The sequence below is a fragment of the Leuresthes tenuis genome, unplaced genomic scaffold, assembly GCF_036924035.1.
Source record: "Leuresthes tenuis unplaced genomic scaffold, fLeuTen1.0.hap1 SCAF_2, whole genome shotgun sequence".
NCBI lineage: Eukaryota > Metazoa > Chordata > Actinopteri > Atheriniformes > Atherinopsidae > Leuresthes > Leuresthes tenuis.
The window spans coordinates 16,604,423-16,621,991 of record NW_027325356.1 but is presented as its reverse complement, the minus strand read 5'-3'; the positions used below and the strand labels follow the sequence as shown (position 1 = coordinate 16,621,991).

Below are 17,569 nucleotides of genomic sequence, written 5' to 3'. Positions count from 1 at the left end.
TCAAGGATCAATCCTTGGTCCTTTCTTATTTAACCTTTACATGCTTCCCTTAGGAAAACTTTTGCGAGACAACAATGTCAGCTACCATACCTATGCGGATGATACTCAAATTTACATTGCCCTCTCTCCTGATGACTATAGCCCGATTGATTCCCTTTATCACTGTATCTCACTGATAAATGACTGGATGTCCCACAATTCCCTGCAGTTAAACAAGAACAAAACAGAAGTTATTGTTTTTTGTACTAACAAAAATGAGAGAATTTAGGTCAGTGCTAAACAAACCATGCCAGAAACTTGGCTGTTATATTAGATGCTGACTTACACTTTGAAAACCAGATTAATTTACTCGCCAAGTCAGCATTTTACCACTTAAAAAATATAGCAAGGATAAGAGGCCTTCTATCTAAAACCCAAGACCTGGAAAAACTTGTCCATGATTTTATCTTGAGTAGACTAGACTACTGCAATGGGCTTTATACTGGCCTTCCAAAGCAAACCATTCAAAAATTGCAGCATGTTCAAAATGCAGCTGCATGGGTACTCACAAAAAAAAAAATTACGACCACATCACACCAGTTCTCAGATCTTTGCACTGGCTTCCTCTGTGTGAAAGAGTTTCATTAAAATTAATTTGCTGGTCTACAAATCCCTAAATGGTTTGGGACCAAAATACCTGCTAAATCTTCTTATTCCCTATCAACCATCAAGAACCCTTAGGTCATCTGGCACCAAAGCATTTTATTAATTCTATCTTGCACTACTTCTGGTTCCAGCTAAGTAGATTTTACAGAAGGTTTTATTGTCTTGTTTTGTTTTATGTGTCTTTGCACGCTTTTATCTTTTTATCCTTTCATCCTTTTATTCTGTTATTTATTTTCCTGCTATGTACAGCACATTGAGTTGCACTTGTGTATGAAATGTGCTATACAAATAAAATTTGCCTTGCTTTGTCTTACCAGACTCCATTGACATAAACCCTTAATTTTATTGAACTTTTATTTAACTGAACACACCTATCCCCAGCTGTGGCAAAATAAACAAGACGCTACACTAGTCACTAACATAGTCTCTATGTGCAGCCGACACAGAGGAGAGTGCCAAGGATCTGTCTACAAAGTGCAACACCCTGCTACAGAAATAGTCAATAATGTTGCTCCAACAAGTCTTAATGTCACTAAAATCATTGCAGAGAGATAAGATCAACGGCCTCCTACTGGTTCTACAGCATCTATTGCCACGTTGAACCAAAAATCACAGTAATGAAAGAATGGTTGATTGCGTCTGTCACTGAGATTATTCTTATACAGCAAATGTAAGTATGTGTGTTTGTCCATTTCTATTTATTTCCCTGGAAATCTATGGTATTCCCTTCCATTAATTTGTCTTGATTTGATCTGTTTTTGTTTGTTTTTTTCTGAATATTTAAGGTTTTGGTATTGGTATTGGTTTCACTGTGAAGCTGCATCAGTCTCAGTTATTGTGTAATGTTCATTTAGATGGCATGTTGAAAAGCCCCCTTGTTTCCTGATTGTAAGTAGAAAATTAAACATCTTTTACAACAACTTTCAATGAAGGCTTCAATGGGTGCTCTGTGCATTCAAAAGCGATCTGAGACAAAACTGTGCGAGTCATCACCGTTATGTTTCCATCTTGTGTAGGTATGGGAGACATTGTGACCATAAGTTTTGTTTTGTGTATTTTATGATAAATCAGGAAGCATACAACAGTGTATGCATGAACCATATACAGTTAAAGTATGGACCTCTCTGCCTCCTCCCACATACATACAGGCACACGTGACCCGGGTCACATGACAGTGAGCTCTGTTACCAGCCCCCGATTCAGACTGACAGGCTAAACGAAGCGAGGCTCGCTGTTAGCTTCAACTGTCAAGACGGCGAGATGGTGAGTGTAAAATTAGCAACAAATATCCGGAAAACATGGACACAATTGCAGTATTCATTCGTTCACCAAAAAGCTTACACAGCCAACGTTTTTAGGAGCTTTCCGTTACGCCCGAAGCTGATATTAAACCTCTAAAACAAGCTAGCTGGGTTGGGCGAATTAGCATCAGTCCGAGGCCGTTACTCAGATGTTTTGGCTTGCTAACGAGTCAGCGGCGATGATCAAAAGTGATAGTAATTATTACATGTGATTCATAACTGAATTAATTGGGTATTTGGTCAGCAAATGGGGCCCCTTGGTGGATAAATAAAAGTCACTTTTAGCCAATGGTGCTGGTTAGCTCTGTGGAATGTGAAGTTATACCGTCACATGCACGCTGAATACCAGCAGCAGCTCTTCAAATTCCCATCATAGTGTTGTTCGTTTATTGATTTAAGGACCATACTTATTACAATGTGTTGGTACGTGTCTTTGTTTATCACATTGGATGCTCATGTATAGCTGACTGACTTGATTCTCCCCTGACATCCTGATGACTAAACCGATTCCTCTTCCGATTTTCTGCACCCGCAAGTTGAAACATGTATTAATGACTTTGTGCTAGCTCATAGGAAAGATAATGTCCCTAAGCCTACTGCTGATGATCGAGGTTGTTGTAGAAATTATGGTTTTTTTTAAGCCCTCTGCTTTGTGTCGGATCACGCCCATCAGTCTGCCATGTGCGCGCAGTGAGGGGGTTTAACTTGGCAGTTAAGGTTGTTCGCGTCATTATTGCTACATTCCACTGTGTGCAAACAAATCCCAGGGTGTTGTGTGTAAACAGTTAGTCTGCCGTAAATGCAAGCTTATGTGGCTGGAAACATTTCTCTATCAATCATCCCGTCACTAAAACGTGCACTTTATGCTTATTGTCATTTAGGTGGCCACCTTTTTAAGCGGAGGAGGTGGCCCCAGCTATCACCAACCCAGCACTTTGGCAGAATTCACACAGACGTGATGCTTTAACTCTCAGCTGCTTGGTCGACCTGATGCTTTGATTTGTTGCACAATCAGTCAAGTGATAAGACACAAGAAGTTGAACTGTTGTCTTGAAAAGTTGAACTTTCCACCGCAAGCCAACAGTTCACAGGTGACTTTAAGCACATTTACACAGCACAAGAGAAAAAGTCTGACTAAAAACAGACTTTTAAAATGCCCATAAACTCATTAGTTTGACTGAAATCGCATGAAATGGAGCTTTCATCAACATAATTATAGCTTGTTTTATCCCTGCGTGTAGACCCAGAAGAGCCGAGACTTTCTGGATATACCCCAAAGTTCCATCATCATTACATAGAAATCACAAAGCATGAGTGCATATTGATACTGCCAAAAACCCAAGAGAGCTGCTCTCATTCCCATATTTTTCTGTCTCTTTAGTCAGACATGTTTGAGAATCGGCCCATTAAGATGGCCTGTCACTTTGCGGTCACCTACAACTTTTCCAGACCTCTGCTCTAATAAAATCTGCTACCTCATCAGACAAAACCACCATTCAAGTGGGTCAAAGGCAACACGTGTGCGGCGAACTTGGCCACACTGACATGTGCAGTGGTCTCCCACAGAGAAAGTTTCAGGGGGTAGAATGTCCTGAGCATATTTTTTTGATAAAGTTCACAACACCGCGACTTTGAACGTACTTTGGTGTTCAACTCGGTTCACCGCCCGCGCATGTATACTGGGACAAGAGCTGTGGTCTAGTTAAACAGCCACGTGGAGCTGGAACCACTGCTCGACTCAGCTGTGCATGTGATCGATGACGAGCTGTTTTCTCTGATGATGTTTGTGCTTCCAGAGTTTCCTGGGAGGTTTGTTTGGGCCGGTGTGTGAAATAGATGTGCTGCTGAATGATGCAGAGAACAGAAAGACCGCTGAGCTGAAGACAGAAGATGGTAAAGTGGAGAAACACTACCTGTTCTACGACGGAGAGTCTGTGTCCGGCAAGGTAAACTTGAGTTTGTGTTGTTCATAAAGGAGCGTGCGGTGACAACCCTCCCCCCAAGGTAAAGAAGAGAAAAAGACAATTCTGATTTATCCAAGGTTTTTTCTAAAATGACCTTTGTGAGATACCTGAATATGAATGAAATCCACTGGATTGGGAATATTGCCAGTGTCATAGTGTTTCAACAGCTGTTTCCTCTCCAGGTGAATCTTAATGTGAAACAGGGAGGAAAGCGGCTGGAGCATCAGGGCATCCGCATCGAGTTTGTTGGACAGATAGGTGGGTGTGTTTGAAATGGTGCATTTATCACTCAGCCACTTCTCACTGATTTCCTGCAAGATGTGTGAAGTGTGTCAAGAGTTAACTTTTCGGCCTTTGTCGCTGGAAAACTATTTCTGTGTTGCAACAGTAGGTTTTTGGCTTTCTCATGTGGCTAAAAGGTTTAACGGGGCATGTGGTCATCATGTGCACTTTGTCATAGCGGAGCTAAACCCTCCTGCAGCGTTATTTGCAGTTGAGGAGGAGGGCAGTGGGCTGAGAGAGCACAAAATACTGAGATGTTGAAAATGAATGCTTTGACCTTGACCTTGTTTGGCGTTTAAACAGTGTCCTCTGTTATGTACCGTCTAGAACAAAAAGTCAGCAAAATCCCTACCCCTATGTTTCAGAGCTGTTTTCAGATAAGAGCAACACCCATGAGTTTGTGGACTTGGTCAAGGAGCTGGCTTTACCCGGAGAACTCACCCAGAACAGAAGCTACGACTTTGAGTTCATGCAGGTGGAGAAGCCCTACGAGTCCTACACAGGAGCGAACGTCAGGCTACGGTACACCTAACCACAGCCCACATTTATGACCGGCAGAGGAGAGGATGGATGCTTTAATTAGTTCAGCCAGTTGAGTTGCAGTGTTGACCAACCAATCTCAGACTCTAGTAATATTTGATCTCTTTTGTTCTATGTCAAATAACGATGCCAGACTTGCTTTCTTTGGGTTTGCATATTTGTCGTTTTGCTATGCAATCTATGTTTCGTGTAGACGTATGGCCACGATCTTCAGGTGACAGCTCTCTGGTGTGTTCTTCCTGCAGATATTTCCTCAGGGTGACAATAGTCCGTCGTCTGTCTGACTTAGTGAAGGAATACGAGTTAATTGTCCACCAGTTAGCCACCTACCCAGATGTTAACAACTCTATCAAGATGGAGGTCGGCATTGAAGACTGTCTCCACATCGAGTTTGAATATAATAAATCCAAGTAAGATAAATGCTGTTTCAGCTTCCTAATTTAGCGCGTTTTGCTGTAGCGTAAAAAGCCAAATCCACAAAGACCTGCCTTTATGTCTGTTTGAAAAGCTTTTCTTGATTTGATTTGCCTGTCAGATACCACCTGAAGGATGTGATTGTTGGGAAGATTTACTTCCTGTTGGTTAGGATCAAGATCCAACATATGGAGCTTCAGCTAATCAAAAAGGAGATAACAGGCATGGGTAAGAATCCACAGCAGTCCCAAATAAAAATAGAATGGCCTAGATTAACACATGTAGGGTAAGTGCATCTGGACTCCAGCCGATGCTGTGGTTCATCACCTTTGAAGATTTTATAGCTGCAGTTTACTTACTCTTCTGTAACATCATGGGTGGCTAAAAGAGTTGTAGAGGTATCTGTCAGCTTTGCTCTACTTTATCATTTTCTATCCTACTCTCCTATTTTTGTTGTCCCCCTTTTTTAGGTCCCAGTACTACCACAGAGACAGAAACGGTTGCGAAGTACGAGATCATGGATGGGGCTCCAGTAAAAGGAGAATCGATTCCAATCAGACTCTTCTTGGCAGGTAGGAGCTTATCTCCTCTTTAGCATGTGGAGGCATCAAGGTACAAAGATTTATTATTCCCCATTCATGTCAAGTGAGCATATTCTAACTTGAAATGTGAGTGCTGGCGTCTCACAGCCTGTGGTTTCTTCCAGGATATGACTTGACACCGACCATGAGAGATGTCAACAAGAAGTTTTCAGTGCGCTACTTCCTCAATCTGGTGCTGGTGGATGAGGAGGACAGGAGATACTTTAAACAACAGGTAAATCAGTGGCATCCATAGCAGATAGTCCACTCGGAGAGTTTACGGTGTAAAGTTTGCTTTAAAACGGTTCGTTACAATGATGGAAGTAACTTGCATGCATTAGTCGGTGTTGTAGTTCACGCTTTCTGAAAATCTATATCTTATTGTGTGCATTGAGTTCCTGGGAGATTATTTATGGATATATTGCTCCGTCTCTCTGTATGTTCAGACTGACAGGCTAAACGAAGCAAGGCTAACTGTTAGCTCCACTGTACATTTCCTGGAAGTTGTGTATATTCAGTGGAACAGTGTCACATGTGAAGTCCTGTGGCAGCTGAGAGGATCAGGTTTGCTCTGATACAAATAGTTTTTATCCCAAACATGCTGATTGCAATTAGAGTTTTACAAAACTGTGCCTGTCTCTCTCTCACACACACACACACACACACACACACACACACACAAGCAGCTGGATGCTTTGTGCTACGATCGTAGCGTCTCAGTAAGAAAGCTGCCGCACTCTGTCCATAAACCTGTTCTTCTCTGTGAGCTATGACGAGACGAGGCCTACTGCTGCCTCAAACATTTTGGTTTGTTGGCATAAGATATGCGAGCTAAACCGAGCAAGATGTTCCCAGGTTTGAGCTTCAAGGATCAAAAACGCACAAAAGGCGAAGAGGTGCATCCTAATTTTAGTCAAAGCAGACAGTCCTCTGCGCTGAACAGGTGACATTTGCCTGTGTTTTCAGCTGGTTTTCACATGACAGTTTACAAAGGAGACACCAAACAGAATTAACGGTATACCATATTTTACTAAAATAACATAGAATCAACCACTTTTAACCATGAGTTTTCATAGTCTGGCATCTTTAGTTCCTAAGACACAGTTCATGAACATGTGGTTTGTTTTTGGGGGAGAATTTTTTTTTCCTCAAGACCATTCAGCTGCACATACGTATTCTTCCAATTTCAATGTTTCTATTGTTGCATCTGTTTATCTTTCCACTTATTAATGGGGTTGGCAGTAATTGTTCATTCATGGTTTCCTCTCTCTTTGTCTTTTAGGAGGTCGTTTTGTGGAGAAAAGCTCCAGAGAAGCTGAGAAAAAGAAACTTCCACCAGCGCTACGAGTCCCCTGAGCCCCGAAGCCAGCCGGTTAATGCAGAGCAGCCAGAGATGTGAGAGCCAGACTATGAACTGAAACCACACACAGACACATCACAGCTCTGCACTGCTGAACGACCAGAGGCGTGAGAGCTGCCCCACTGTCTCCATGGATTGAGAAATGTCTTCAAAGATGAATACACACACCTTACCCTCAGACATCGTCCTCAGCACTTCACGGCTTTCGAATGTGAGCTGCCCACCGTCACCCTCCCCTGAGACCGAAACACACTTGCATACAGATGCGTGCAATACCAGTCTGCTGAATGCTACATGTCACGGCTAAATGCAAAGCAAAGCAAAACAAAGCAAAGCAACCCAAGTGATGGACAGTGAGTCAATTTAGTCCTGGTTCCTTGGACTAAAAACACACTCAAGCACACATAAGTGAAGCCATACAGTCTCAGTTTGCTGAATGCATATTAAACAGGAGCAAAGACAAAAAAAAAAAAAAAAAGAGGAGGAGATGGCTACAGACCACCGCATCAGTTCTCTCTTTTGATTAAGGAGCTTCCCTCGTTTGCCTTCTGAACAGCACTAATCCTGGACTTTCTCTCAAATCCTCCCTCCTTCTTCCTTTACAAAGTGATGCTTTATAGAGTCCGGATGAGCTATCCGACTGAAACTGAGTCAAGTTTTCAAGATGTGAGGGACTAGCCCAAACCAAGGAAGCTATGAGGTGACACGCACATGCTCTGTATTTATTCATAGTTTTGAATTTAAGCTCTCACTTTTACATGGCGTTTGGAAGGAATTTCACTGTTCACCGGTTTTATTGCTGTAATTATGTTGCAATGGTCCTCATAATCCTCCTTCCAAGCAAATTTCTGGGTAATTAAATGCAACTCATGGCCACCTTAATATAAATGCAAACCGACTTTTCATATTCAGATTCACATTCCCGATATATTCAGATGAAAATGTAGTCCCACAACTCATTTCATTCAAAAATGGGTCGACTCAAGATGGACACGTGCAATTCAGCATCTTTTTCTTTTTTTTTTTTCTCAGTATTAGATCATTTACAATCCTTATGTGAGACTGCAGCTGACTGACGGTTAATTGTTTGGTCATTCAAAGAAAAAAAACAAATGAATCTGTCCATCGCAAATTCTCAGCGCTAAATAGGTCATCTAATGTCCGTCTCTCTGTGAAGTCGCAGCACAGAATATTTGATTTGCAGCTAAACGTTGGCGAGAAATGCAGCAAGTTTGTAATTATTCCTACAAAGAAAAACAAAGATAATGTTCTGGTTAATTTTCTGTTGATTGATTTAATCCGTTTATTGAATTATAAAAGCAATGCACGTACGTACTCATTTTCTGCAGCAAATTTCCGTTTACCGTGTTCCAGATGCATGTGATGTTCTGGTGTCTTTGCTTCAGTCCACGGCTGCTCTGACACAAGTCGTTCCGATCGGTCCTTTGCAGCGGTCTCCGTTAATTACTGATCTACTGTAAATCCGCTGCTTTAAGGGCCGGTTCACTCAAACTACAGAAACCTTTCACTTTTAGCGCTGAAATTCCTTTTAATTACCATTTTTATTTCAGTGGATGAAGACATTTAAAACGTCGTTATAGCTATTTGCAATCGGGGTGAATTGGCCTTTTTAGGTAGCTGCAGAAAAGCTCCCGAACCTTTCAGTGCAAGGACTTGCAGACACTCTCACCCAGAAATGATGGTTTCCTTATCACCACACAGTTTACCAGCCACAATCGGCAGACTTTTAAATTCAGTCTTCTTGTTTTTGTTTTGAGATATTCAGAGAACTAAAAAACAAAAAAAAACGGTTCATGACCTCTGTTATAAGCACTGGAAGGGATGTACTTCCCGCATACTGTAAAATCCAACAATGTTCCACTGTGATACTCAGACCTGCAGTTTAGGTCCTGCTTTAAAGACACTGTTACATGTCTCGTGTGATTTTTTGCCTTCAGCTCTGATCTATGGCCAGTTTGCACTTTCCAATGCTTAACTTTGTATTAAAGGGGCATGGACGCTGAAACTGAACATCACTCAAGGGACAGCTTCACCTCAGATCTCATGGGTCGGCAATTGAAATTATACTGTCGTTTATATATATATCACTACATACTTTAATTCAACCTCAAATGTACAATATTTGTGCTTTTTTGTCTTTTTTGTTTGTTTGTTTTGTATGTGGGCGATGGCCCCGTGATGCATTTCATTTCATGGATGCGTGAATATACAGATCTACGGTTCGGATTTTTCTTTGTCCGTTCGCTCTCGTTTCGATCTTGTAGTCTGGGTTTCTATTGTGTGAAAGCTGTGTAATGTATTTACAAGCAGTGCTTTCCTCTTTTGTTATTTTTTTTCCTTCTGCCTGCTATAGGTATTCTGTCTCTCTGAACTCGGTTCAGTTGGGTTTTCTTTGGTTTGTTGGGTTTTCTTTTCAGTACTGTCGAAAGTTGTAAAGAAACACTTTGAAGCCACCACTCTCTGCCCGTGTCTTATGTACTGCATGGTTGTCTACTCATGCCATTGTTTGTGTGTGAGTGCGTGTGATAATGTGTATATACTGTATACACCAAACCCAAATATATAGCTAAAATGACTCATGAATAAAGCAGATTTATACTGAACTCATTTTGGAAAAAAAAACTTTTTGTCTCTCCTTGGGGTTCATCAATTCAGTCCTTATAAAGGATTTTACACACAAGTGAATATTAATTCACCAGATATTTTCATATGAATGTGGTTGTAATGAATTTAGGGTTATGACTTAGTAATACTGCAACTCTGGCAACAAAGGAGGAGTCTGGAAAAATTAAATAGGTGTTGAAGGTTATGAACTGATACATTTTCCATATTTATAAAATTATTATCCTAAAGTTCCATTTTCTTTCTTACCTCTTTCTGATATCATATCGACCTTCGAGTTTTAATCTTGAGTTTTTGTTTTAGTTTATTAGCAAACAAGAAGTATTTTTTATGTCAACTCGTTGATTAGGCAACTTTCAAAGATCGTTTATAGTCACCAGCACAGAGCGCATTCGTTACTCATTGCACGCAAAGTGCAGAAATTGGAAGAGCTGAGCTTCTTTGTCGTATATACGATCTTCGAGAACACGGTGATAGGGGTCCTTCTAATGCCTGTCAATTACTTCATATTTTTACCATGATGTATTTTTTTAATTATATATTTTTTCAGTACAATTGAGTTTTATGAAAAATAACTTATCGTCTGTATTCATATATATTAATAAATGTATAAATAAACTTAAATTGCTACTGTGTTTTGACACAGGCACCTTTGTGAGCAGACCGGTCCTCTTCCACGTTGTATCGCCAGCAGGAAGTGAATGTGTTGACCGTCCTCTGCTAAAGTTGTTGGTGTGTAATCCAAATATTTAGATCTGCTGAACGGTATGGGCCGACAGTGAGAGTTTTTATACACAGCCCACAACGGGCTCCAACTCCGGGGATACAAGCTAACCGCAGTGATGTCGGTAAATCGCTGTGCGCACTTACTTGCTCGCCTTCAACGTCATATCAACACTCGAACGACTGGCATCACTGCAGGTAGCTGTCGAGTGACTTCTGGCTCTAGTTTGTTACTCAAACAGCATCAGGCTGGTGCTGTGGTTATTTGCAGAGATGGTTCTTCGAACAGCTCAAGCCCCAAACCTCCAGACACCGCACTGTTTGTCCCCGTTTCCCTGAAGACAGATGCCCTGGCTGAGGACAGTGTGGGAGCCGAGCTGACCCAGCCGCTCGACAAAAGTGAGAATATTCACCACAAAGTTTAATACCTCGGGGGTTTCTGAGATATCTAATATTTAGCGCTTTGACTATCAGTATATCCTCTCGTTGTCAGGCTATGCTTCATATACACATCTTCCAGATGAAGAATTTGAGATGTTATCTGTGATTTACAAACTTTAATGTGATATTCGGTGTTCAACTAAATGTTGTGTATCTCTGCTCTTTGTGTTCGTGATTCAGATGAACTGCTAAAGATTTTGAACCGGTTTTACAAACGGAAGGAGATGCAGAAGCTGGCAGCAGACCAGGGCCTGGATGGTGAGAAAATGAACTGTCAAATGATCTATTAAAGATTTTATGTGACCAAAGTTTTCTCTAAAACTAAAATAATCGCTAGTTTATGTAGTACAGAGTCACTATTAAGCGTAAAGTGCCTCATCAAATTATTACACAGAATTTAAAGGCAATTGTATGGACGTGATGACTTTTGAGGTTTAAACTTTTACCAGTAAGTGAAGAGTGAAATATATATTTTTACCTGCATTAGCACAGGGCTTGAGATTTCTCATCATGCACAGTCGTGTCGGAGGAGTCCTCCTCCTACAGGGATTTTCTGCAGGCAGATTTTTACATGGAACTCTTTGACTGGGTTTTCTTTGTGTGTGCGAACAGCTCGTCTCTTCCACCAAGCCTTCATCAGCTTCAGGAAGTTTGTCTTGGAAATGACGTCACTCCCTGCTGACCTCCACATCATCCTCAATGACATCTGCTGCGGTGCAGGCATGTCACCCCATGATGGATTTGTGTCTGTAGTTTCAATTAAACATGTTTTCAAACAATTTTGATATCTGTTTTTTCTGCTTTTCTTTTTTTTTTTTTTTAACCAGGTCATATTGATGACATTTACCCATACTTCATTCGTCACGCCAAACAAGTCTTTCCCATGCTGGACTGTATGGATGACTTGAGAAAGATCTCAGACCTCCGAGTACCAGCCAACTGGTATTTAATCACAGCGTCACTCTTCCTTTCATGCGTGTCGTGCTGAAGTTTTCCGTGTGCGATACCTCCAGATTCCTCCAATTTGTGCAAATGTGTTGTAACTTCCATGTGTGTGTTTGTGTGTGCGCATCAGGTACCCTGAGGCTCGGGCCATCCAGAGGAAGGTGGTCTTCCACGCTGGACCCACCAACAGTGGGAAAACCTACCACGCCATCCAGCGCTACTTGACTGCAAAGTCTGGAGTCTACTGTGGGCCTCTGAAACTGTTGGCCCACGAGATCTTTGATAAGAGCAACAATGCCGTAAGTGCCTGTTTTCATCTGAGTTGTTTAGAAGAGGATTGGAAGGGGGAATAACAGTATGAGGGAAAAAATGTCAGAAACTCTGACGTTGAATTAATGCATTTTGGTAAGGGATAAACAAATCTGCGGGAAGAAACACTGGGAAAGCCCAGTGACATCACATTTCCTCCACAGTGGATGAGTCAAATCATATATAATCATGTTTAACGGAGACTTTTAGCCCTAAATCGCTGTATTATCATACCGAAAACTTTACACAGAAAAGCTTTAAAGTTGAAGATGCAGCCATGTTCCATATTGTTGTTCCTCCTTACCAACACGTGCATGTGATATACCCTCTTTATTTGAGGTGTTAATTGTGGGATAAGATTGATTCAGTCCTGCTAACCGAAGTGGCGTGGAAGTTTTGGTGGTTGCGTTGTAGAAAATTTTCAGTTCATTGACAAAGGATTCATCAGTGAAACTTGTTTATTGGGAGTTCATCTCGCAGTGCTATAGAAGTACAAAGATACACATCCAAGTCTCTGCCATTGTCTCTGTTCGGATACTCATGACTGTTTTGTGTGTGCCTGCGTATGCGCTTACCCCCAGGGTGTACCGTGTGACTTGGTTACTGGAGAGGAGAGGACGTTTGTAGACCCAGAGGGTCGACAAGCGGGACATGTGGCGTGCACCATCGAGATGTGCAGCGTGACAACACCTTGTAAGTGGTCGTAACACGCACTGGGTGGGATCTTACTGCAGTTTTTGCTGTCTGATCGTTTCAGTGATGTTAAAGTCACAGATTTAAAAAAAAAAAAAACAGCAAATACAAACCATATTTTAAAAAAGTGTTTCTGATTCTGATTGGAGCCATATTGAAGCATTGTTTAAAAATCTCATCAATGTGTCTGCAGATGAGGTGGCTGTAATCGATGAAATTCAGATGATCAGAGATCCCTCTCGCGGCTGGGCGTGGACTCGAGCTCTGCTGGGTTCGTATCGCACTCATACCTGTCCCACTATCTGGCACACGGATATTAATCTCGTCTGAAGCTGATGTGATAAGTATCTTTGAAAAACCTCCCCTTACTGTCCCGTGTGTTTATGTAGGGCTGTGTGCCGAGGAGATCCACGTGTGTGGGGAACCGGCAGCTGTCGACTTCATCAGAGAGCTGATGTACACCACTGGAGAGGAGGTGGAGGTAAGTGGATTTCTGAGGATGTGTGTAATGTATGTTTTTGTAGGAATCATTGCTGGACTTTTGGTAACCTGCTCCCTTCTCTTTGATCTGTGCCTTCAGCTCCACACCTACCAGCGCTTAACTCCGTTCTCAGTCTTGGATCACGCTGTGGAGTCTTTAGACAAACTCAAACCAGGAGACTGTATTGTGTGCTTCAGTAAAAATGACATCTATTCTATTAGCAGACAGATTGAGGCCAGAGGACGAGAATGTGCCGTGATTTATGGTAGTTTACCACCAGGTGAGTGCGTTTGTGGTTTTCACGGAATAGCCGACCTGCAGAATCCTAGGAAAGCCATCTCTATATGTGTTGTGTTTCATGTAACAAAGAAGCGAAATGGTCATTTTCGGGTGTATATATGAACATATATAAACGAATACATAGGAGCAGAGATGGAAAAGCTGTCAATTCTGTCATTTATCCTTAATTTGGACTTTTTACACATTAACTTCTATTTCTGTGAGGTGTAGAGAGCTGGCAGTTGTTGTAGTAGAAGTAGCAGTCATTGTTCACATTGCTTTGCATTAACTGCGTGATGGGGGGGGCATTTAAATGCATAAATGTGCAGTACCAGTCATAATTTTTTGTTGCGCGCCTGTTCATGTTTGATTATGTGTGATTTATAGGAACTAAGCTGTCGCAGGCCAAGAAGTTCAATGACCCTGATGACCCCTGTAAGATCCTGGTAGCTACAGATGCTATCGGCATGGGCCTCAACCTGTGAGTACCATCATGCACAATATAACGAGTCCGTGTCAGAGCCGTTCTAAGGTACAGTTTTAAATAGTATCAAATGGGCTATTTACTCAATTTAATATTAAGATAATGCAGCAAAGAGTGCAGTTAATTTCCTGCCAACTGTGAGATTTCTCATTATCATCTTTGACTTTGATGTCCATATATTTATTTGATATTCATTGGTACATTCAAAGCCATTAAATTCATATTTGTGAAATATTGCAGGGATGCAACAAGACACGAGATTCTAAACTTGTAGCTGCTGCTGAGTTCACATGTGTGCACTTGTCTCTCTCCAGGAGTATAAAACGTGTCATTTTCAACACACTGGTAAAACCTAATGTTAATGAGAAAGGAGAGAAACACATGGAGACCATCAGCACGTCACAGGCTCTGCAGATTGCGGGCCGAGCAGGGAGGTCAGTCTCGCGTTCCTCTCTTCCTGAAGGACTACTGACATGCTGTAGCAATTCATTTCAGGATGACAATTCAAAACTTTGCTCTCTGTTGCAGATATTCCTCCAAATTTACCGAAGGAGAGGTCACGACTATGAACCGAGACGACCTCCCCGTCCTGAAGGAGATCCTCAGCCACTCTGTTGAACCCATAGAGGTGATTACGTTGCACACACACTCTGAGATCAACCTTGAACACTTAGCATCAGATTGCATCCCATACGCCACATGGATAGAAATCCAGAATTTTATTTATTTTTCTCTCTCATTGTTTGTCTCAGACTGCAGGTCTTCATCCAACTGCAGAGCAGATAGAGATGTTTTCCTATCATCTACCGGATGCTACACTCTCTAACCTTGTAGTGAGTAAAGGCCGCCTAAACATTTATCTCTGCACAGTCAGAAGGGGAAATAATCATATCGAGTGTATCTAAAATAACAGTTTGGTTAACTGTAGTCTTTCTCCGTTTCTTTTTCTCAGGATATATTTGTCAGCCTCTCTCAAGTGGACGGTCTGTATTTTGTCTGCAACATCGAAGACTTCAAGTTTCTGGCCGATATGATTCAGCATATTCCACTTAACCTGAGGTCACGTTATGTCTTCTGTACTGCTCCCATCAACAAAAAACAGCCTTTTGTATGCACCTCCTTCCTAAAGGTGAGAATTAGGAGCACTGCACATGAGAAAGGGTTTACTGGGAAAGAAATATATGAGCGACGCTGTAAAAGAAAAAGCGTGTGTGTTTGGGGGAGGGGTGACGATACATTTTACAGCTAATGTACTGTAAGCTCTCCCACAATAAAAACAGACTATCAAGTAGAAACCTTTGAGATTCAGGGCTAAGTTCAGTAGGCTTCATGTTTGCTACTGCAGCACATTGGGAATGCTAACCAGTACTCTTTACTCCAGTGGTGAGGCACTTATAGGTGGTTTAAAAACATCCTAATAATGGCGTTGATTAGATTAGTTTAATACATCCTGGCAGCATTTTCACGAACACCTACCTGTTTGAGCCTCACACACTCTGCTTCACGCAGTAGCTTCGTGGTTCTTATTTCAATTTTGTGAACGTTTCAGTTTGCGCGTCAGTTCAGCCGAGACGAACCCCTGACATTTGACTGGGTGTGTCGCCTTGTCAGCTGGCCTCTGGCCGCTCCCAAAAACATAAAAGACCTGGTTCACTTGGAAGCCGTCCATGATGTTTTGGATCTGTACCTCTGGTTAAGGTGACTACTTTCAAATTCTAACAATTAATGGGTGCAATCGTCAACACAACCTGTGTTTTTGCTTTTATATACGATCTTGTCCTGTTGGTTTCTATGAACTATCCTTAATTGTGTAAAATTTTCACATGTCCTGTTCATGAATGCCTGCCAACCATAATTCTTGTTGCCGTGGACGTCTGTATACCTGCAGCTACCGCTTCATGGACATGTTTCCAGATACAGCCTCCATCCGAGAAGTCCAGCAGGAGCTCGATGACATCATTCAGCAAGGTGTTCGAAATATCACTCGTCTCATCAGAGCCACTGATATAAGTGACCCGCTGCAGACGCAGAGCAACATGCGTGGCCAAGCAGGGAGTGGCGGCGGAGCTGCCGGCAACACTTTCTTGGCCAGAAGCAGAGGTCGGGGGGGCTCAGGAGGGACGATGGAAAGCTCTCTGGCAAGTCGTCTGGTGAGAGATGGGCTGTTGACCCCTGATCTGCTCAGGCAGCTGCAGAGGGAGTGGTCTAAAGACCGATCACAGGAAGACGCCAATCAGAGCCCGCTCAGTGCAGAACATCATAGTAAGAACAACAAAGGGAAAAAAAAGAAGAAATGAAGAGTCAAACTGTTACGTTCTGGCCGGTGTTATCATATTTAACTCTGCTCTGATGGGTTGTCTCAATAAGCGAGACGGAAAAAAACCCATCCAATTTGTACTGAATTATGGTTTGACGCTGTGAAAAAAGGGTAAATGCACCAACGGTACAATGTGGGCCCAACCCGAGTGGGTAATAGTGGCGATGGGGTCCGGACTGAGATTTATGTCAGAAGACTTGCTGGTTTAATGTGTTCAAATTATTCGGCTGTTTTTTGGCATGTGTGACATCACACACTCCAGGATTGTTTTCTTCTAGCCTATAAATGAACAAATTAAGCAGCGTTAGAAAAAATGTCTCCAGTTCATTAATTCCGCTGCAGGATCCCATATCTGGTGAGATTTTCTCCCCTATCAGTGTGAAGAGAATCCCTTTGAAGCTGTCATTAAACTCTCATTTTAGCTAACATTAAACTGTTCTACACGGGATCTCACAAACTTAAAGTTTGCCCGGTGTTTCAGTGGACAATCATACAGTGACATTAATTTTTTGGGCATAAATTATTTTTAAATGCATTGCATACTGGTCTGTTTGATTTATTTTTCTATACTCAAGACAGTGGGCTCTCCACTGGACCACGCTACCGAACATGAGAGCAGGTTGAACTCGCACCAAGGAGTAACAAAAACAACTTTAACAGATATTAATAGTTCCACCAAAAGTTACACATCTATTTTCAGTGAGACATAAGACAAAAAAAATCCATAAAGAGATGAGATGTGTATAAACATTCAAACAGAATTCAAGTCTGTGAGTGGAAAAAGAAAAGGTAGGTGCACGTAACGTCAGACTTTAGGACAGCTAAGTAGGACATAAGTAACAAACTAAGGTGGCAGACACACTTGGCTTATAGTTTTTTTTTTTGTTCTCCCTTCATTTTTCTTGTATGTAACCAATGATTTTATGCTATCCAAGTATAAAATCTTTGCAGGATTGTTCCCAATCTTCTCTGAAGGTAAATTATGTTTTCATTACTGCGTCCTTCTGTCGAATTGAAATACTTTTTTTTTTGTGCAACATGTTGTTCACGCCACCTTAAATTCATCCTCATATATTTGTGTTCAGAGAAGCCTGGAGAATCCTGGCTTGAGTTCAGTGTTACATTGTGTGGCTTTGAACAAGTTGTGTCCTCCCTGATTCCTTTAAC

At 41.7% G+C, this 17,569-nt stretch overlaps 2 protein-coding genes across 2 annotated transcripts; both read left to right on the top strand.

Moving 5' to 3' along the window:
* The first annotated feature begins 1,817 nt into the window (after positions 1 to 1,817).
* vps26a (VPS26, retromer complex component A) lies at positions 1,818 to 9,711 on the top strand. Its single transcript, XM_072380389.1, has 9 exons — positions 1,818 to 1,908; positions 3,743 to 3,892; positions 4,093 to 4,168; positions 4,558 to 4,714; positions 4,978 to 5,142; positions 5,268 to 5,374; positions 5,617 to 5,718; positions 5,853 to 5,962; positions 7,010 to 9,711. The coding sequence occupies exons 1-9, from the start codon at positions 1,906 to 1,908 to the stop codon at positions 7,124 to 7,126; spliced, it is 987 nt and encodes a 328-aa protein (XP_072236490.1). The 5' UTR covers positions 1,818 to 1,905; the 3' UTR covers positions 7,127 to 9,711.
* A 703-nt stretch (positions 9,712 to 10,414) lies between these two features.
* On the top strand, positions 10,415 to 17,231 carry supv3l1 (SUV3-like helicase). Its single transcript, XM_072380388.1, has 16 exons — positions 10,415 to 10,852; positions 11,075 to 11,152; positions 11,507 to 11,614; positions 11,722 to 11,836; positions 11,970 to 12,138; positions 12,730 to 12,841; positions 13,035 to 13,112; positions 13,231 to 13,322; positions 13,422 to 13,602; positions 13,989 to 14,082; positions 14,400 to 14,519; positions 14,614 to 14,713; positions 14,838 to 14,918; positions 15,038 to 15,214; positions 15,635 to 15,783; positions 15,974 to 17,231. Exons 1-16 carry the CDS (start codon positions 10,573 to 10,575, stop codon positions 16,380 to 16,382), a joined length of 2,343 nt encoding a protein of 780 aa, XP_072236489.1. The 5' UTR covers positions 10,415 to 10,572; the 3' UTR covers positions 16,383 to 17,231.
* The last annotated feature ends 338 nt before the right edge of the window (positions 17,232 to 17,569 follow it).